This window comes from Drosophila arizonae, chromosome 3 (assembly GCF_054131065.1).
Source record: "Drosophila arizonae isolate 15081-1271.41 chromosome 3, UAZ_ARI_1.0, whole genome shotgun sequence".
NCBI classification, from domain to species: domain Eukaryota; kingdom Metazoa; phylum Arthropoda; class Insecta; order Diptera; family Drosophilidae; genus Drosophila; species Drosophila arizonae.
The window spans coordinates 2,914,027-2,934,268 of NC_142923.1; the positions used below are offsets into that span (position 1 = coordinate 2,914,027).

The 20,242-nt window shown below is 41.4% G+C and overlaps 5 protein-coding genes across 10 annotated transcripts; 1 reads left to right on the top strand and 4 right to left on the bottom strand.

The window, feature by feature from the left end:
• Positions 1-114: 114 nt before the first annotated feature.
• LOC108609843 (uncharacterized) lies at positions 115-1,628 on the bottom strand. Its single transcript, XM_018001618.2, has 3 exons — positions 1,416-1,628; positions 312-1,316; positions 115-254 (listed from the first exon to the last, which is right to left on the bottom strand). Exons 2-3 carry the CDS (start codon positions 1,311-1,313, stop codon positions 156-158), a joined length of 1,101 nt encoding a protein of 366 aa, XP_017857107.1. The 5' UTR covers positions 1,314-1,316; positions 1,416-1,628; the 3' UTR covers positions 115-155.
• A 404-nt stretch (positions 1,629-2,032) lies between these two features.
• LOC108610299 (uncharacterized) lies at positions 2,033-3,871 on the bottom strand. The gene is made up of 2 exons (XM_018002303.2): positions 2,481-3,871; positions 2,033-2,415 (listed from the first exon to the last, which is right to left on the bottom strand). Exon 1 carries the CDS (start codon positions 3,564-3,566, stop codon positions 2,493-2,495), a length of 1,074 nt encoding a protein of 357 aa, XP_017857792.2. The 5' UTR covers positions 3,567-3,871; the 3' UTR covers positions 2,033-2,415; positions 2,481-2,492.
• Wdr59 (WD repeat domain 59) lies at positions 3,840-7,418 on the top strand. Its single transcript, XM_018002280.2, has 6 exons — positions 3,840-4,315; positions 4,396-4,606; positions 4,677-4,960; positions 5,021-5,194; positions 5,253-7,133; positions 7,206-7,418. Exons 1-6 carry the CDS (start codon positions 4,010-4,012, stop codon positions 7,281-7,283), a joined length of 2,934 nt encoding a protein of 977 aa, XP_017857769.1. The 5' UTR covers positions 3,840-4,009; the 3' UTR covers positions 7,284-7,418.
• A 531-nt stretch (positions 7,419-7,949) lies between these two features.
• Ge-1 (Enhancer of mRNA-decapping protein 4 homolog Ge-1) lies at positions 7,950-13,971 on the bottom strand. Of its 3 annotated transcripts, none has more exons than XM_018002278.2 (12): positions 13,758-13,971; positions 13,356-13,495; positions 13,088-13,296; positions 12,605-13,029; positions 12,286-12,539; positions 10,897-12,228; positions 10,510-10,820; positions 10,204-10,447; positions 9,706-9,946; positions 9,478-9,643; positions 8,905-9,415; positions 7,950-8,836 (listed from the first exon to the last, which is right to left on the bottom strand). In XM_018002278.2, the coding sequence occupies exons 2-12, from the start codon at positions 13,454-13,456 to the stop codon at positions 8,644-8,646; spliced, it is 3,987 nt and encodes a 1,328-aa protein (XP_017857767.1). In that variant the 5' UTR covers positions 13,457-13,495; positions 13,758-13,971; the 3' UTR covers positions 7,950-8,643. The 3 variants fall into 3 exon arrangements, with proteins under 3 accessions (XP_017857767.1, XP_017857765.1, XP_089319882.1); XM_018002276.2 differs by having other exon boundaries at positions 13,356-13,670; XM_089463756.1 differs by lacking the exon at positions 13,758-13,971 and adding an exon at positions 13,587-13,676.
• Positions 13,972-14,078: 107 nt separating this feature from the next.
• Positions 14,079-20,219, bottom strand: Reps (RALBP1 associated Eps domain containing). Of its 4 annotated transcripts, none has more exons than XR_016268980.1 (8): positions 19,626-20,219; positions 19,141-19,566; positions 18,769-19,070; positions 17,937-18,703; positions 17,383-17,867; positions 16,209-16,289; positions 15,326-16,030; positions 14,079-14,566 (listed from the first exon to the last, which is right to left on the bottom strand). XR_016268980.1 is itself a non-coding variant. In XM_018002281.2 (7 exons), the coding sequence occupies exons 1-7, from the start codon at positions 19,773-19,775 to the stop codon at positions 15,404-15,406; spliced, it is 2,838 nt and encodes a 945-aa protein (XP_017857770.1). In that variant the 5' UTR covers positions 19,776-20,219; the 3' UTR covers positions 14,079-15,403. The 4 variants fall into 4 exon arrangements, 2 of the variants coding, with proteins under 2 accessions (XP_017857770.1, XP_017857771.1); XR_016268979.1 differs by having other exon boundaries at positions 14,079-15,267; XM_018002281.2 differs by having other exon boundaries at positions 14,079-16,030.
• Positions 20,220-20,242: the final 23 nt, after the last annotated feature.

Here is a 20,242-nt window from a genome sequence, read left to right on the forward strand (position 1 = left end):
TTACAAAGTTAGGCTACCCTCTCTATTTGAAGTCAAACCGTTCTGCGATTTAAATTAAAATTTGGCTATATGCGACTTGCGAATAAACAATAGCTCAATAGAAAGACAAACTAATAATACTCGATATTTTATTAAACTCACTGATTTTACATTCCTCAACAAAATTCAATTTTTGTTAAATAATTACAAATAATAATATCTCTATGTTGCTTAAAGCAATATGTTAAATTCGAATGATTAAAATATTTAAAGGCCTGCAAGAGAATAGGCATATTATTACAATACCAATAGGAAACACCTTGAACTCTCACCAGAGCATGAAGTATCGAGGGTACACTCACATCGTCGTCAGTTTGATAGAAGTTCAATATCAAAGGCTGTAAATGATTACTCAAAACATACTCCATTTGCAGACGGCTGCTGTCGAAGAAGTCCTCGTCAATCCCTTCGATTGATAGCCCCAATATCTTAAGCGATCTACAGTTGGCGACTGTTCGCCAGAGATCGCTCTCGAGTTGCCAGTACGCGCAGTCGACCAAATTCAATTCTTCTAGTGCTGGCATATTACTAACCAGAGATTCAAATTCATCCTTCTCGTAGTAGGCACTGCACAATGTCAATAGCCGTAGGTTTTTCAGACATTGACCTTTGTTAACTAAAAACCGGAGGTCGAGAGCGTTCGCAAGAAATTTACGTATGTCCTGACCTCGTCGCTCAAAAATCTCGTTCATAATGCTTTCAGTTTCATGTGGCTCCGTATAAAAACTAAACGACTGAAGTTTAGGCAAATTTAATATGCCGTTAATGGAATCGAATTCTATAAAATATAAAAAGCTTTCACTCAAGTCCAGTATTTGCAAGTCTGTCAATTTTTCAATGATTTTGCCATTTATGTACGACGGTGATTTTAATAATTTCAATTTTGGGAAGAGTTCGACTATAAGCTTCAGTGCCTCGTTATGTTCCCAGTGTGTTATAAAATCCACTGCGTAATACAGCGATTCCATACACGGAAAACATTGGCCTCTCCAACGCGTTAAATTGCTAATGTTAAAGCGATATAATTCTAAATGTTTAACTGTTGGACTGATGGCACGAATAAAATCAACCTCAACAAGTGTGCCACACAACTTATCAAATTCCTTAAACAAACGATATTGCAACTTATGACTTGTTTTGCCTTGCCAAGCATAGATCACATTGTCATATGTTCGGGGGGCGACGTCCTTAGATGCCACCCACAACCGAAATTGTGATAAAAGCTCCAAATAGTTAATAATACGCAGTTGAACATCATCGTTCAGGTTTTCCATCGTCTTGTAGTCGGTATTTCATAGCCATAGAAGAAAATTGTAAGTTTTATTATTCGCTTAAATCACCCTCAATTTTCAAAACTAACGGACTGGATGACTCACCCAATAGCGTTAGGTTTAAAAGTGTTTGTGCATGCAGTCTACGCCCGCAAAAACATTGCAAGTCTTATATCAACTTGACTTATGCCAGCATCTGTATCCACCGTCGGAAATCCGACAATTAGAATCGATAATTAAAATAATATATTTTTACGACAGACTAAATATGTATGTATGCTTTAGTGAAAAACTCAGAATGAAATGTTTTGAAATAAAAATGAAAGGCAGTATTAGCATTTCAACAAAAGCTCATTTCCAGCGCCTATATTCTCCAATACTTTATCATGTTGTGATCCTTCACCCTCTTAATTAAACTCCCTCGCTGATGACAATGGCCTTCGCACATGCCTATTTCTTTGTGTTTTTGCATTAAACAAAAAAAAAAAAAAAAAAAAACTTAATCTGAGATTTTTTTGTGAGAAATTAGTTGATTATTGGAACTTAACTTAAATCCACTTCCCGCAAGCTTATTAATTAGGCCTATTAATTATTAATAGACCCATACGATCTTAAATATGTTAGTCATGAAAAAAGCTGTGCTAAGACATCAAGAGTTTCATCGTGTTCACTGCCATCCCCATACTAAAACCTATTAATAACCATATAGATTACTTCCAATATCGAGTGCAATTTTTAAATTTAATTAATTAGCAAAAATTTGATTTTAACATGTAAAGATCTGCCTCAAAACGAAAAAATTACAAAAATATATTTAATATTCAGTATTTGTATTCATATAGTTAGAAAATTCATTATTTTTAAATGCAGCTACAGTGTTACAGTCCTGGCTGATTAACGATCATAATGTAAATACGAAAGCTTAGATTTCATGGTCCAGTTCATCTGTTTTCTTTATCTTAAAAGCATTTATATGTTGTAAAGAGGTTTCATAGGCCAATTAAATTTGTGCAAACTCTATTTTTGTATATTGGAAAGGAATTTCCTCCACTGGTAGTTTCTCAAACGAGACTATCAAGTTTGGATGATTGAAATGTTTACTGATCTAAAACATTAATAAATCCTTATTAATAAAAGTAAATATATGTAGCAGACGCCAGAGCGACTCACCAGATAGTGATATTAGGCAGGATCACGTAAGTCCTGGCCAGTATTATAACAATGCATCAAAAGGGGCTGTGAGCGATTGTTCAATGCCTGGTACATGTAGTATCTGTTCGAATCATAAAAGTCATCCTCAATCAGCGTGTTAGAAAAATTTAAAACTTTGAGGGAGCTGCAGCTAGCGACTGCTTCCCAGAGGTCCATTTCGTAGTGCCAAAACTGGCCTCCAATCATGTTCACTTGTTCCAATACTGGCAGGTTACTCACCAACCTTTGAAAGTGTCCTCTTTTAAAGAAATCTTCTATTAACGTCAACTGGCGCAAGTTTTTCAGCAATAGCAGTGATTCCAGCGACCAAGTCCAGTCGATAAATCTGAAGGTCAATTTACATATGTCCTCTGGTCGCTGTTTAAGAATCTTAGGTAAAAGAGCTCTAATTTGTGGACTTTCAGTCGAGAAACTAAACGTACGAAGCTTTGGCAAGTTTAAGACGCTAACAATGGAGGCGGTCCTTAAGAAGTGCATATTAACTGTTAGGTGCTCCAACTGCTGAAATGTATGCAGTGATACTCCCTTATCCAAGACCCTACGCTTATTTGACTCCAGCTCCTCCAAGAATTTCCATTTTTCCAATATTCCACAGTTTACTGGCCCAAACGGCTTAAACGATGTAATTCCAGGAAAGCGATCCACTAGCAGCTTTAGAGCTCGACTGTATTCACATCCATCTACTTTATCCAATCTGTATTCTAGCGATCGAATGCATGGAAAGCTGTGCTGCATCAAGTGTTGCAAGTGATTCATAGTAACTGATTTCAGTTCCAAATGTTGTACCGTTGAGCAAATGGTACTTAGAAAGGCATCCTCCAGCTTATTAGAATTGTGCCCACTATTCTTCAGAAACATGTACTTATAGTCTAATACATGGCTTGATTTGCGTTGAAGAACATCACTGACATTTCTATGTAATCGGGGAGCGAAGAACTTTGAGGACGCCCATAAAAAATATTGTGATTGATAGTCCAAATAGTTGATAATGATGAGTTGGCAATCGTCATTTAAGTTCTCTATCATCTTAGGGCTTATGTCCATATATATGTATGTAAAAAAAAAAATTTTTTAATTTCGTTTGCAAGTTTCCTTCAATATTGCCCGCTGCAAAAATTGACTTAGGTCAATCGATAACGATAACGGTTATTTTAAATATCAGGTCATTTAACATTTTTTAGGTATGTAGAAATCAATTCACAAAACGACAGGTTGACGCATACATATATATTATTTACATATATTATTCATAAATATAGTATATATATTAATTAGAAATAAATTATTTTTTCAATTTGGGTGGAATTTTAGGTGCCGCAGCCCTGATAGATTATCGATAGCGATAGCATGTTTTTTGTTATTGGTCGTGTTCGTCTTCTCTTATCAGTTTGTTTTGTTTTGTGCTTTAGTTAATAAAAGTTACTTAAATCTAGCACATTTTATGTTGTCTTTATACACGGCACTATTTCATTCGCATTACAATTAGCATGCCGCCAACAGAGACCCTACGTGCGGGCAGCGGAAGCAATGAACGAAGTGTCACTGGCTCTGAACAAACACATATAATCAGACAAAGCAACAAATGCTACGAGCATCGCGATTCCCAGGCAACGGCCATGTCGGTGGACTACTCAGGTCAATGGGTGTTGCTGGCTGGACGCGGCCATTTGGCGCTGCAGCGCCTTGGCCAAGATGACGGCACGCTGCGTCGTCACGAACGCCAATCCAAATATGAAATCTCTGTGGCAGAGTTTGCCATATGTCCCACACGTAGTGAATACTGTGCAATCGCGGTAAGCGTGGTGTTTATATTCCGCAGATTTGATAAGCGAATCTAAATTCCTTTTGTTTCATTTATGTGGTTGCTTTGCAGACCAGTCAAAATATTGACATCGTTCGCTGGGGTCCCGCCGAACCGCACTACGAGAATTCACTCCGTGGACACACGCGCACAGTTACAGATATAGATTGGCACAGCAAGGATCCCAATTTACTAGTTAGCTGTTCAATAGACACGTTCTCACACATATGGGATTTCCGTGATCCACGCAAGCCAGTCCAATCCTTGAATGCTGTCTGCATGTGTAAGGTCCCATAGAGATATATATGCTTGCATTATAGATTGTATTAAATCTTCGGTCTATGCGCTTACAGCGGGTGCTACCCAAGTGGGGTTCAATCGTGTCTCTGGCAATTTGCTGGCAGCTGCCCATGACGGTGATCTTCGCATTTGGGATATACGCAAAGGCAGCTGCCCAACGCATTATATAACAGCTCATTTGAATCGCGTGCATGGCATTAATTGGAGTCATAGACGAGAGACGTGCTTAGCCACAGCTAGCCAGGATGGCACCGTTAAATACTTTGATGTCTGCAATCCCAGACGAGCGGAAAAAATTATAACAACGTTATCGCCCGTTTGGCGTGCCAGATATACGGTAGGATTAGCTATTACTTATGCAAAAAGCTTCTATTCAGATCCACTCATATTTCGGTAGCCCATCGGCAACGGCTTAGTTAGCATTGTGGTGCCGCATATGGGTCGTGGAGAAAATAGTCTCCTGCTCTGGAGCAACAGCAAGCAAACGGATCCAATTTGCTCATTTGTAGGCCACACAGATGTCATACTCGACTTTGCCTGGCGACCCAATCGGGAGAACTTTACAGAAATTGTAAGGCTTGCTATATATGTATCCTTTGAGGTTACCAAATAATCATTGCATATACTAGGAATTGGTGACATGGTCGCGAGATCGTACACTGCGCGTTTGGAAGATCGATGATAATATGCTAAAGCTGTGCGAGCCATCGCCTGATGAGGATGAGGAGGTGGAGCGTGCCTCGCCACGCTACGAAAATGAACTAAGTGATTTGTCAACAGAATTTATGATGCGCCCAATGACAGCGGCTGCCTCGTTGCCCATAACCACCGCCACCCTTCAGGTGGGCACAAATACATTGCCCATGGCACGTTCACCCAGCTTTGGCGGTGTCTACGCGAGAAGGGAGGAGACGCATATTGCACGCTCGCTAACGGATCAGCCAACGTGCTCGCTGCAGCACGAATTCTCACTGTTGAATACGAATATGCCGCACGTAGACGTGGACATGCTGTGCGCGATAAAGCGCTATGCTTGTTTTAAGATCTGTGCCGCTGATCATACGATCATCTTGCAGGTGACCTTTCCCACTGCCTATCCGAGTCCAAATGTACCGCCCGAGTTCCAATTTTGCCAGGGCACAACGCTCTCCAGCGAGCTAAGCAACATCCTACTCAAAGTGCTGCGCACCAATGCGCTGCAGCGTGTGAAGAAATCGCGCAGCTGCTTGGAGCAATGTCTGCGTGCTCTCGTGGCCGCCATGAAAAAACGTGTCCCAGACGTCGCTGGCATTGGGACAGACCGGAGTCAACTGTTGCTGCAGTCGCCTAGATTGGAGGGCGCCTTGTCGAGCGCCTTGCATGATGCCTGCATCCCTTTTCCACGCACCTCGGGCGTTCATTTCAATGCCATTGGCATGCTGACCACCTTTGCCCAGGTGTTGACCACCAAGCGTCTGACTTTGCGCCAGCAGACGCAATCCCTTACGCCGCGCACCTTGAGCGTCATTAATGGTAGCGGATTGCTGGGCAATGTGATGGCCACCACGACCAATCAGCGCGATCCGAATGCCGCGTTCTATCTGCAGGAGCGCATGATCGCCTGCAAACGACTGCAAGGCAAACAACGCGTGATGCGCCAAATCAATGGCACCTCACCCGTCGTCCATGTCTACGATGCCAGCCAGCTGCTGCACATAAACCGCGAAATGGCACGCGACTTTGTGCTGGATAAGCAAAACATAGCGGCAACGTGTCGTCGCAACGGTGAAATCTGTCGTGCAAATGGACGATCAGATCTGCTGCCCATTTGGCTGCTGGCGGAGTTGATAGCAACGCCTCACTCGCCGCACGAATCGATGAGCTGTGAACTGCTCTTCTATAAGGATCCGTTTAAGAAATCTCTGCTGGAGTCGCTGATCATGCACTATGCCACCGCTGGTGATGTACAAATCGCAGTGCTGCTCGCCTGCCTCTTCGACAAGTGTCCCGCTGCTCTGATGGGCGTCATGGATGTGGCTGGCTGTCGGTTGCCCACGCAGCTCCATGCGCAACGATCGCCTTATCATACGGTGCTGCCCCGTTCATCCAGCAGCAATTGGCAGCAGCTAAAGCAGTTGCGTAGCAACTCTTGGTCCGATTCGTTGGATTGGGTGGACTTTAAGCTGGGCCAGACAGATGCCTATGCATGCTCCCTGATCCGACGCTCTAAGATGCCGCTCTTCGATCAGTTCAAGCGCGCCTATGCGGATGTGCTCTTTGGCTGGCAATTGCTGTCCAAGCGTGCGCTAATCCTCAAGCACACGCTGCATACACCAGCTCCCACACAGGGCGTTGAGTTTGTCACCGAATGCAGTGGCTGTGCGAAACCCAAGCGCACGCCCAAATGCGAGCCGTGCAAGCGACCCGTTCTGTTTTGCATTCTCTGCTCCTTACCGGTGCGAGGAGCAGCCAATGCTTGTCTCTCCTGCGGCCATGGCGGGCACATGCAGCACATGATGCAGTGGTTCGAGGTGAGTTTCGTATGTAAATATATATATATATTGTTTTTTCTTTTAAGTGCTAATGATTACATTAACTTGCAGCGCCACATCGTTTGTGCCACGGGATGCGGCTGCAACTGCTTACAGCGCACCTCAGAGCTGCTTGCCCTAATTAGCTGATCATCGAAGATCATCTCGCGGCTCCCGATCGGAAAAGCTATACATTTACTCCCAATCAACGTAACTTTCTAGCTTATCTACGACTTGACGCACCGCAAATCAAAATATACATAAATTATTGTTGTTTTTGTTATAGCTATAATGGTTTTTTTTAGTCTCCAAGACATTTTGCAGCATTTGCATAGAAATATAATTAGTCTACATACTCTAACGAAATTGCATAGGAGCACCCCATATTTAATATCTTCATATTGTAATATTGTAAACTAATAACAAGCTCAAAAAGTTCAAGGATTTTTTATCTAAAAATATGAGATCTATATTATACAACGTTTTGAAGCTCTTATAGAGAATTGAAAATCTATTTTAAAAAAATATATATAAATATAATTTTTTAAATTATGAATTTCAACTTTTTCTTGGCTTTTATAAAATTAAAAAAAAAAAATATTGAATTTGACACATGCTAAAAAAAAAAAATATAAATACTTTTAGACACAAAATTCATATTCAATTTTCATATATCATATTCATTCAATTATTCCATAACAATAATACTTCAAATGCATTGGCATTTAGCTTGCTTAAACAACTGCGAAAACCTTCAGCGTCCGGATGCAATAATTATTTATTAGTTTTTTTTTTTTTTTTTCAGATACATATATATTAAATTTTTATTCTTATATAACTTTTATTTTTTACTTTTAGCTTAATATTTACGCATTTATTTGTAGTTTTGTATATATGTTTGTTTAGAAATCATCGTAATTGTCCGTCCCTCTTTTCAGAAAGCCCGTTTTTTTGTTTTGCAAAATATGCAGAATACAAAATTTAAATTCTATAGCTCTGCTTTTTAACATTTATTTGCCTCTTCGATAAGCGTCATTATAATGGAAAATGAAATTGCGCAACGAAAAAATACTCAATATTTGTAAAAAAAAGTTATATGTCAAAATAGATAAACTTATTGCAATTTGTTGATCACGTACGTTCCTCAAATTTTTGCTTTTATCAATTTTAATATATATACTATACTTTTTTTTCGAAAACATAAAGAACAAGAGCTAAGATCTAGATATAAGTATAAAAATTTAAAATGTAAACAAAGACACGCACACAAACAAATAGTAACGAAATATGAAAAAATTGAGGCTAAAACTTTCATCTTACGACAATAAGGATATAGTAGATATATATTGAGGAAAAGCTTCAAATCGAAGCTAGAACTAAAGACGATGCTAACGCTGCTTAACTACAAACGCGTGTGCTGTGTGTGGGTGTGTGTGTGAGTTGGTGTATGTGTCGGGCTTGAACTGAGTTGTCAGTGCCAACTAATGGGATGGGTAGTCATCTCGCTATATCATTTAAATTGATCACGATATGTTGCACTGCACATAGCAATAAGCAATCGTACATTACTGCATTGCGGACTCTTGGGACAGTTCTTAATGAACAGCTGACAATTGCGATAGAGCTCGGATAGCACTTTCGGTGCATGCTCACGTGTGATGGGATCCGACATATTAATGGCCAGCAGTGCTTCATTGAGGTAGCTGCAAACAGCAAGAAAGAAACATTAAAACCACACAAATTTGGGAAAGTAAACCTATCAAATCTTCACCTCTGCTTCAGCTCATTGTGGTTGCTCATGTCTGCAGATATTTGTTGTATTAACGACAGCAAAACCTTTTGCTCGAGTCGACAGCCATCGGGCGTGAAGACCTGCATTCGATCCGTATTTCGCAATGTGAATTCCACCAGATTCAAGTCATTGGCCAGCAATGCCTGATGGAAGGCCTTATTAATATGGTTGGCGAGCAACAATTGTTTTATGCTCTCTCGCAAATCGTATGTGGGCGCGGGCGTTGCTGCCTGGGACCGTAATGCCATACTCTGATTATCCATATGCTTGCGCAGCTCAGTGCGTATGGTCTCCTGCACCTGGCGAGCGAGCAAGATCTCCAAGCTTTTTACTTCGCGCTGTGTCTCCAGCATCGCATCGGTTAACTCAGTGCGATGCTTTAGTAGATTTGTCTCCACCAGTTGCTTTAAGAGGCCGAGCTTGTTACTCAATTCTTCACCATTATGCGGCTGCGGTATGTGCTGTAGATACGCGTTGAATTCCACCATGACTATTCAAGAAAATAAATACATTTGTAAATATATTCAACCTCATTTGATTTTGCAATCTTACAATCTTTTATGCCCACGCTGAATGCCTCGTGTAACTGTTTGAACATATTCTGCGATGACTTCTCGTAGGCTGGGATCAGAGTGCTGCTCATTGATTCGATGAACGCCGTCTGGAGACTTGTCTGCACGCCAATCAGCACGGATTTGCCAAAGGCATCCAGGAATTGCTGAACACAATTTATAAAATTGTTATTTCAATAGAAGAGACTCCGTTTATATTGTGGCTCACCTTGCTTTTGCACACCTGTGCTATATTTTCCTTTACCGTCTTGTCAAACACATTTAATTTCTGCACAATTTCCAGCTGCATTTGATTCTGCAATTGATCCATTTTCGCGTTGACACGCGGCAGCAGCTGCCGCTGCAGCTCCATATTCAAAACGTTGCCAATAATGTCCGTAAAGTGATTCATAACATATTGATTTAGCACTTGCAGCACCGAATCACGCAGCTCACGATTTTGAGTCTCACTTTTGTGTATAGGGACATGAGGAAAAATATATGATAATAAATTATTTAGATTATACAAATACATCATCACACACACATATACAACACATGCACATATACAACTAGTAAATTTGTAAATATAACTTTTACAGGATACCCTGTATAATTTACAAACATAATTCATTGCATATTAATTATCAATTCTGTTGAAAATCTTTCACTCTTTCTCGCCCTCTTGAACATTTCTACTTCCCACACTCATTCGCTCTTCTCTTACCGTGCGTGCAGAAACTCGGTTAGTTTCTTTTTGTGTTCGTTCTCGTAACGCTTCAGATATTGCTCCATTAGTTTGGATAATTGCATTTCGATTTTGTATGCCAGTTCGTTGACGCTCTTTGGCTGCAAGGCAGCAGCTGTACTGCCGCTCGATTGTTGCAACAACTGTTGCTGCTGTTGCTGTTGCACCTTGTTGATCTCGTGCTCGAGTTTATTAAGCTGCTCTGATTGCGCTTTTACCATTTCTAAATATCACAACAATTAACAATTAATATTGAATCATTTAACAAAGTTTTACTTTAGCTACCCAAAAGTTGTTCCAGTTTCGCATTTACTTCTGTGGCGCTCTCAACTATTGGATGACTGCAGTTGCTGCTGTTATTGTTGTTGCTGCTGTTCAATGTTGTTGCCGTGTTGTTGTTACTATTGCTGCTGGTGCTGCCCAAGGTTGGCGGTACATTGCCATTGTTTTTATGCTGCACCGCTTGGGACATAATTTGGGCCGCATTTTGCAATTCAGCCGATTTTTTAGTGGGCAGCTTTGCATCCTGGGGCAACCAATTTGATGTTGTAGCAGCTTCCTCGACAGTTGATGAATTGGTTATCTCATTGTCCGTTCTGAAAATGTTAAGAATTACAATTTTCTATAACAAATATTCAAATTCGAATTCTTCTGTAAGCGTTTCTCACTCACTTATTTTCTGTTTTGCAAATCATAAAATATGGATTATCCTCATCATATTCGAGATCTACCAGCTCCGGTTCGTAGTCATCTGTATCCTCTTGCGTTGCCATTATCTCTTGCACTTCACGACTTGGACTGGAACCACCACTTGCTAAATTCTCCGCTGCGTTGCGTTCCGGATTTCGATCAATGGCTATAAACTTCTTACGGGCATCCGTTTGCTCCTTCAGCTTTTGTTGCTCGCGATCCTCAATGTGCGTGTTGTTGATCAGATTCAAAAGATTGGTGTTGGCTGACTCTGTACCCTTAGCTGTGACCGTGGCCAACATCCGCAATGTCTGCAGCACCTGAGAATTGATGGCCGATTGATCTGTCGTGGTTGTTGTGTTCGTCTCAGCTCCATCTCGATTCACAAGCACAATACTCGCCGCACTAGCGCTAAATGCATCCGGAGTCATGAGATTCAGCTGCGAATAGTTGCTGCCATACTGTGGCGAAGCTGAACGTGATTTATTAGTTGTTGCAGGCTCCTGCAATATGGCCGATGGTGCAGCCGCAGCAGCGATAGCAACCGACACTACCGAGCCAACTGAGTTGCGTTTTGATTTACCAAAAAGGGCATCGAGTGGCACAGCGCTCGAGCCGCTGCCTGTGCTGCTGTTATGCGAATTCGGCGAGTTACTCAATGGCTCCTGCTTAATCTCAGTAACATGGAGCAGGTTATCTGGGGACAGGGAACGTTTCTTTGTGGCTGCGCTGCTTTTGCTGCTATTCAAACTTCTTGTTGGCTTGCAGGGCTGGTAAATAATCTGGCATTCCTGCAAGCTCTTGGCTTGTACCACGAACATATGAACCACCAAAGCATCAGTGGTTGCGTTGCTCTCGTCATCATAATCATCGGGCTCTTCGAATGGATAATAGCTCTCATTGGTGCTCTTCAGACGACGCATGCTCGCGTTCACTATGGAAAAAGAGAGTATTCCCGAGCTTAACTTGAACTCGGCTATATTTTGTATGCGTATGGATGGATCGTTGGAGCCCGCGATGCTGCTGCTCGAGCCATGAACATCACAGCCATTCTCCGAATCTCCACTATCGCTGCCTTGTTCATTGCCGCCACAGCTGCTGATTTGCATGACATAGACAGCCAATGCATCCAGACTGGATATAACCAAATAGTTGGCACTGCGATCAATACCAGCTATAAACATGCTCGGCTGAACACTCGAGGGTACTGAAGCCATAACATTAATCGTTTGCAGGCACTCCCATAGAGAGCAATTCCACAACTTGATCTCTGTATTATGATCGCTGGTGGTGATAACATACTGCCAATAGGCACTGTAAAAAGAGCCAACATTACTAAACATACGTTATTTGAACTTAATGAGAGCTTACTCCTCCACTGGCTTGTTGATATTATCTAGAAAGAACAACGAGGCCACCGGCTTGCCATCGTGCGGTTTCCATTCGTGCAGACAACGATGATTGCGCACATCATACAAGTAAATTTGATAGAAACGCACTAAGCCATCCAGACAAGCAGCCGCAACGGTAGTGCCATCAGGCGATAAAGCAGCGCAGGTTATTAACGTATCCTCTTCTATCTTTAAATAGCCCGTTTCTAGAGACGAGGGTTTTATCTGCCCGCGCTGCAAAGAGATAGTAGAAAGCAAATGAGGAAAAGAATTATATGTGGCAGGCAGACTTTACTTACACCATACTCTGATATGATCATTCTAACATTGAAGCATTGGAACTGTTTACTGCGCGACCAAATCAATAGTTGATTCTCATCATCCTCTTCATGGCCAGTAGCAGTGTTTGCACTAGTGTTGTTATTGCTGCTGTTGCCGTTGGTTACATAGGGACACCAGGAGACCATATCATATTCGGGCACATAGTTCGCAATGGGGTCATCCACTTTCAGCACAAGTTTGCATATTAAATTACTATCGATTAGATCGATCTTATACACAAACAGCGAACACATGTCAATGACCGCAAGGATGCGCTCCCTTTCGCTGTGTGCGAATTGTAGATCCAAGACCTCGCCATTCATGCCCTTAATGAGTGCCCGCTGGCTGGTGCTCGTGTTGCACACACGCACCATGCCTTCCATACCGGTGGCTTTGTTGTTAACTGGAAAAAGCCATTTGGTATTAATATCGAGTCTCGTCTGCTTAAATCTCCCACTTACCATTGATAGCATATGCAAGGTGCTTGCCATCACGATGCACGGCCACCAAATGACCCGGATAATAGTATTTATGCTCCCATTTATAGTCAACGACATTCTTGAGCTTCACCTTGGAGGAACCACGCGTATGAGAGCCGCCGCAGCCATAAACTCGCGTATGATTCGTTTTGATGCTATAGCAGCATTGTTTATCAAAAGGTTTAAAGTTGCTGAAAAACAAAATATTGTAATTAATGAAAACAAATAGAATTAAATGCGATCAACATACATTATTTCGATTTTCTTCGGATCCGTCTGATTGCCATTGGCAGCAACGATCGCGCCGACGGCCTCTGCTGCTCCTTTATCCTGTTCGTTACTGTTGCTCATATTGAGGCGGGTTCCAATTAGAATTATATCTCCAGTTGTCTGCGAATTACAGTTACTTGTTAATGCCGCTAAGTGAGCGTTGCTTGTTGTTGTTGTTGCTATTGTTGTATTGCTTTTGCCTTTGCCACACCTTGATAATGATTGCAATGGCTTACGAAAGATTGGCAAATGTGCAAGCGCAAAGAGCGCGATTAACATTGACGATTGCACTTTACTAAATAAGAATAGATCATATCAAATATTTTAACATTTTTTACAGCACTATTTTTCCCATTGTGTACCGATGTAAACGTAAACTAACCTGCACTTGAGCAGCACTTTTTCAATCTAGTGCTCGCTGCTTTTGCTACTTTCGCAGGTCGTGCAAAAGTTGTTCACATATATGAAGCACGCACGGAGCAAATTCTTTAATGCTATTTACACCATTTAAACAATCGATTTGTTAACAAATTCACACGTACAAATTGTATCGCAAATTTTGCGAAAATTTGCTCCAATGCCGCAAAGCGCTAGAGATGTGTAGCGGCCTATAAAACACAATCGATAACAGCCATGCGTCTGTTATCGCAAAACTCAAACAGGGTTGCATAAAATGCGGCGCCAACTATTAATGATTTTCAAATTTTAAGATGTTGCCTTTACAGCATATTATTTATTGCCATTTTGTTTAGCTTTTGTAACATCAACTTAGTACATTTATTTAATATATATGTAGATGTATATCCCTCAAAACAATACGCATTCATTACGTTGCAACGTAACAATATGATTACATAGTGCTTAATATCACTTTATGTTTTTGTTTGTCTTACATTTTCTTTGTTGTTTTTAACACTGCATTCAGTTTTTGTAGTTTGTAAATATTTGAAAATTATTAACAAGTTAAAGATTTATTTTGTTTGATGACAAGGGAAATAATATACATTTCTTGATATATATTTATATATTAAATAGTTAAAGTATGCAAAAGAAAATCCGCTCACGCAGATTCAAACGATGATAGACAAGTATTTATCATCTTATAAATTCGAAGTTCGCATACTTGAGTGGTCCGGGTAAATTAAATAATTCTTGATTTCGTTTCGTTTGCTGAACTGTTTATACAAATGCCTACAGAAATTGTGATCAAAATGTATATAATATCAATTTGTGTATACGTAGAAAATAGTTTTTGCAAAAACGAACTTAACCTAAGCTAAGCTTTCAAGGAAATTAAATTGGTTGCATATTTTTACTTTATGTGTTTTTTTGTTTTTGTTTTTTTTTTTTTTTTTTGTTTTGTTTTGTTTATAACTTTGCATTTTTAAAATACTTAAACATTTAGGCCTGGCTTCCGAAAAGTTACTTTTTGCACATTAAGATTATAGATTTTGTTTTTCATTGCCGGAATGAATGAGAAGGTCGAAAATAAGTTTTACATTTCGTTTTTCGAGATGTGCAGAACTGAATTTGTTAATAAATAATGATATATTGCCTGGGGGCAAACTAAATATAAGATTGAAATTGTATTTATAATCAGCCAAGAAGAAATGTTCAAAGAGTTTTGCAGTTTTCAAATGCATTTGGCGCCACTTTGTGATCACCTTTCAACTAGGGTGCAGTTTTTCCTACAGGTTCTTCGATTTCCTTTTCATTTACATTTACACATTTAGTTTTTAACAATTAGTTCAATTAGCTTTCTGTGTGCTAAAGAGAAGTATACATAAATTGTATCTGCATAAATATGTATATGTATGTATTCTATAAGAGGCGTTATTATTGTTATTGTTGCTTGACAAAGATGTTTGCATGATTTTTGAGATTTAACTAGCCTACAATTAAATAGCAAAACAATAAAAACTTAAGCAGCGGAATTCACAATATGTTTACCTTCTCTTCTTCTTCCTCTACTATTTGCAACAAATAGAAACAACAATAAAAGTGGCTGCTTGGTTTTCCGTTTTTTAATTAAACATTCGTATAGGCACCCGTGGAGCCGGACGAGCCGCCCGTCACATTCGCTGTCATTGGCGCTGATATTGAGGAGCCGGCACGTGTGCTGACATCCATATCCGATACAGTTGCTCCAGCTACAGCCACTGCTGCTCCTCCTGCTCCTGTCAGGCTCTCCAGCTTTAGACGCATCTCCTCCTTGCGGGTCTGCACGCTGAGCAGTTCGTCACTTAAGTCGTTGCACAGATGCAGCAGCGAAGTGTTCTGCTCACGTAGACGCTGCAGCAGCTCCGTGGTGCTCATTTGATTCTGCTTGAAGGACACATGACGCAATGAATCGGTGATTGCTGTAACACGCTTCTCAAAGCTGTCCGCGCTTGGTAGCTGCCCAGCAACTGTTGCTGCTGTTGGTGCAGCGGCAGCTACCGGCGCCGGCGTCTGTGGCTTGCGATAAACTTCAAAAGCTGAAACGCGCTGCTGCGTCTGCAACGTAATGCGCGCAGATATGGGCGGCACAAATGCGGGCGGTGGCGGTGCAGGTGGCAGCGAATGCAACTGCTGCTCAGCAGCACCAGCAACTGTTGCTGTTGTACTGTTGTTGTTGCTGCTGCTACTGCTGTTGTTGTTGTTGCTGGCATCCAGCTGCAAGTGTATAGTGTATTAGTATTGTTTGCAAAGCAAAAAGGGCAGAAGCTACTTGAATTTCGGGATGCATAAATACAGTAGTAAAAAGCTACGGCCAATTGTGAATGCATTTGTGGATTTCATTCAAGTTATATATCAAGATAGATAGATATGTATCTTTGTTTGGAACACTTACAACATTCGCATCGTCGGCAAAGTGCGTGAAATCGGCAAAACCCGTTGAGGTTTGCATATCGAAGCTGGCTTGCGCGGTTATCTTAATTGAAGTTGGGGTTTATATATAGTATATTATAATATATATATTTATATATATATTACATATTGTTTACATAAATAAATGAATAAAGAAATTAATATATACATATACAATGGGCAGGTGTGTCTCACAAACAAATTGGAGCTTTGAGTTATAAATATAATTCGGTGTGCCGAAACTGTTTTATATAATGACAGAGTCAAGTAATTCACAATACAGTGTGAGTACACACGGAATATTAAATATATAAGAATAAAAATTTAAAAAAAGGAATTTCTCTTGATTAATAATACTTTTACTTTTTATAATTCGCATTTCTATAGAAGGTATAATTTTAGATTTGATTTCTCTTTTTCCTTAAAGTGCACACTGCATTAAAAATTGTTATGGAACACTAAACTTTTGAGAAACTTGTTTAAAAATTATCTTTTAATTATCGTTAACCAAAAGAGAGAAAGAGAGAGAGAGAGAGAGAGAATGAGGAATTTTGTTTTCTATAACTACAAAAAACCCGTAAAATCTGCCTTTAAAAGTCAACCGTCTCTATTTTAGCATTCTCTGTAATATTTGTTGTATTGTTATTTAACGGCACTGCTAAGAAAATGTTATGTTAATGCAAGGCAGACCATTAACATTTAAATGTAAAGCTCGTGGTGGTGTATAAAGCCTATAGCTGCGATTGATATTATCACAGACTTTGGTCAGTGATATTAAGCTTGTTGTAGTTACAGTATGTATTTTAAACAATTAAATCGCCCGAAATAAGCCAAATAAAATAGTAGTTCTATTTCATGTTATTAAGAGCGGTTTAAGCGCTGACCCAATGCCTTTAACTAAGCTTGGATATACTGCATTTCAATTGAATCTTAAACGACAGACACTTGCGTTTCAGTATCAGGATTAACAACAGACAGCTCGGATTAACAGGCTTGTGAGATGTTAGCTACGGCACCTATGACCTTCAGTTACTGTTAACTGTTAGTAAATGGAACACAACATTTAAACAGATTATTAGACATGGTCTCGTACTAGACAACAGACAAACAACATACACATATATATATATATAGTTCGATTCAATGTTTTAACTCACCTCTGGCTGTTGGGCACCAGCTGCACCAATTTTGAACTTATTCAAGTCTAAGCTGCTACTGCGTGCATGTCGATGAGGACGCGGCGGCGGCAAAGGCGGTGGCTCCTTCTTGGCAGATGTTGTGACGCTCGTTGCATAGCTTGACGGCGGCAATGGCGTCGCCTGATCCGGTGGCTCACTGAGACCAATGGAGCCAATGCTTGGCTCCCTTTGCGGCGGCGGTGGCAATGCCCCAATATTATTCTTTGCTGGCAGCTTCTTTGCTTGCGGTCTTTGAATGGCCCGCAGATCGTTGCTTTCCCTCTGAATGTTGTGTATGCTGTTTGTAGCTGATGTTGTTGATGATGACATTGCTGCTGTTGCTGTTGGTATTGCTGTTGTGGTGGCTATGGCTTTGGGGCTGTCCTCGCGCAGCACAACAACGCCTTCCACATCGGCAATTCCCTGTTGACTTGATGGATCGCCTGAAGACGCAATAGCCGTGCCTGGAAAGAAGATTTGTTTGATAAGCAGATGCATTATAGATAGATCTATATATATAGTAGAGTATCTACCTATGGGCGTCACACGCAGTGGCACGGGATGCAAGATTTGCGGATTGGAGCCCACATCCTGGGCAGTGCGTTTCATATCAAACAAAGCTGGTTTCAAACCGGGACTAGAAACGGCAGGAGCAGGCACACCAGCAGCAGAAGCTGAAGCTACAGACGTTGCACTTGCTCCGCTTGCTATGGCTGTAGCTGTCGTCGTGGGAGATTCACTAAACTTCGTCCATTGGCTGGCATCGTTCGTTGAGCTGGCAGCAGCGCCCGCTCCAGTTGTTATTGCTGCTGCAGCTGTTATCGACTTTTCCGCATTTGGTGAATTGGAAATGCTGCGGTGCTTAAGCACAGGCGTCGTCACCTCTCGCCTGGAGCTGCTGTTGCTAGCTTGAGAGGAAGTAGAAATGCTGCTCAGATTCATAATGTTCTTGTCGTTGAGGCGTGGCTTGGGTTGCTGCGGTTGTGTGCTGCTAATGATTGTATTGTCTGTGTGCTCATCGTCATCGTCATCATTCAAATGCAGGAGATCAGCCTCGGGCGGCTCTTGAGGTATAGTTGATGATGCCGAAGCGTTTGTCGTTGTCGATTTGGCCAGCACATTCGGATGCAAGCAATGGGGCAAACTGCTGGGCAATGGTATATTGTTGCGACGCAAGACAACGAGATGCATGGCAGCCGTAAATTCGGATAGACTGAGAGCTCCGTCACGTGTCACATCGCACAGCTGCCAAATGTGACGCAGCTCCTCAACGGGTATGCGACTCTTTTCAAAGAAATTGCTGCAATATAAGGAACAGAATATATAAATACTTATATCAATGATTTCGGAGATATCGAAGCTTACCGCGCTGCCTGTCCGGAAAGCAGGCCATGCGGATCCCGTTGCACTGCTCGAAATTGTTTATTGTAATATTCGCGTTGTTCCGGAGTAATCTGATAGAGAGTAATCAATTCACTTTCGTTGTCCTCATCATCGCTGCTGTGGCGATCGGAAGACTCCTCCTCGGTGCCCAGCAGTTGACGGTGCTCATCTCCTAGCAGCCCTTGCCACAGCGTATCCTGCGCCCAAGGACGCTCGGCGACGCTATTTGTCGGCGTCGGACTATCGCTGTTTGTGCTCCACGCTTCCGGTGAGCCACGTCGACGCTGTGAGTAGATATATTTGGTATTTGTATTTAAGATATATCAGATAAGATAACAGATAAGCTACACGCACTGTTTCGCGACTGCTGCTGCTGACGACACCAACAGCCTCTGCATTAGCCAGCTCATCAAAGTCGCCACCGCAGCTAGATTCGTTTTGCTCTACTTCAGAATCGGTACTTGGCACATCCGAGGTATCCTGTAGCTGCTCCAACTGCTGTTGATGTTGTTGCTGCTGGGAATTGCGGCGCAGCGAATTACGACGATCGTTTGTTGGAGGCGGTGGCAAGGCACCTAAGCCATTCTCACAGGCAATCGTTGAAGTAGTAGCCGCTTCCTTCCAGCTAAAATGCGGCAAGGGCAATGGCACAGTTGCTGCTATGAGCTCCTGACGCAATGGCACAGACGCTTGATGGGCGGCAATTAGCTTAAGGCATGAATAGAACTGAGCACGAGAGATGTGCAAAGCTGTGGAAGGGATGCCAGCTAAAGCGGTGATCTATTATGAAATATACAAATTTTAATTACGGCATCTGTCAATTTATTTATTGAACCTACCTCAATGACTGTCTCGTTGGCAATGTCTGCAGAGCGAAAAAGTTCGGTTGCCTTTAGCATGGGCACCTTACTGCTGCTCTCCACGTCGCAGCACTGAAACAGCTCACTATAGAAACGTGTCTCTGGCTCTGTGAGCGTTACCTCCTCCATCGTCAAACAACTTGTTGAGGGTCTTATTACTATTTGGTATCAAGCTAGCCACGCCCCAGGCCAGGCAACAGTTTTATTTGTTTATATATTGGCTTTACTGCTAACTCAGCTGTGCTATGCCTCCCCCCACTTTGCGCTTCGGCTTCGTTTAACGTCGCGTCAGCGTAGGTGGAAAAACGGGGCTCCAAATTGAAAGACAATTCGAACAGCAAATTCCAACAGCAGCAGCAGCAGCAACGTTTTGCTTTAGCTTCAGCCAGAGAATTTTATTTACACATTTAATGCATGCCGCACGGCATAGGCAACGTAATTTCCTCAATTTCCTAATTGGTCTTAATTTCAACAGCACAAATTTGTCAAATCAATAGTAAATTTTTACACGAAATTTTCGCAAACTGTTGTGCACTGTGGTGGCACTATCATCGATATTAGTACCTAGAGATTGCGATAGTCGATTATTGCGTACC

Bases quoted from the DNA above. Each gene is read 5' to 3' on its own strand.
- Reps (XM_018002281.2), bottom strand. From the start codon at position 19,775: ATGGAGGAGGTAACGCTCACAGAGCCAGAGACACGTTTCTATAGTGAG. The intron at 18,704-18,768 runs GTAAGCTTCGAT...CTTATATTGCAG, and splicing joins CTTTCCGGACAGGCAGCGCG to CAATTTCTTTGAAAAGAGTC. The intron at 16,031-16,208 runs GTAAGTGTTCCA...ATACACTTGCAG, and splicing joins TTGCCGACGATGCGAATGTT to CTGGATGCCAGCAACAACAA.
- Wdr59 (XM_018002280.2), top strand. From the start codon at position 4,010: ATGCCGCCAACAGAGACCCTACGTGCGGGCAGCGGAAGCAATGAACGA. The intron at 4,961-5,020 runs GTAGGATTAGCT...ATATTTCGGTAG, and splicing joins TTTGGCGTGCCAGATATACG to CCCATCGGCAACGGCTTAGT. The intron at 5,195-5,252 runs GTAAGGCTTGCT...TGCATATACTAG, and splicing joins GGGAGAACTTTACAGAAATT to GAATTGGTGACATGGTCGCG.
- Ge-1 (XM_018002276.2), bottom strand. From the start codon at position 13,654: ATGTTAATCGCGCTCTTTGCGCTTGCACATTTGCCAATCTTTCGTAAG. The intron at 12,229-12,285 runs GTAAGCTCTCAT...CTCTTTTTACAG, and splicing joins ATCAACAAGCCAGTGGAGGA to TGCCTATTGGCAGTATGTTA. The intron at 9,947-10,203 runs GTAAGAGAAGAG...TATACACAAAAG, and splicing joins ACCGAGTTTCTGCACGCACG to TGAGACTCAAAATCGTGAGC.
- LOC108609843 (XM_018001618.2), bottom strand. From the start codon at position 1,313: ATGGAAAACCTGAACGATGATGTTCAACTGCGTATTATTAACTATTTG. The intron at 255-311 runs GTGAGAGTTCAA...ATTCTCTTGCAG, and splicing joins CCTCGATACTTCATGCTCTG to GCCTTTAAATATTTTAATCA.
- LOC108610299 (XM_018002303.2), bottom strand. From the start codon at position 3,566: ATGGACATAAGCCCTAAGATGATAGAGAACTTAAATGACGATTGCCAA.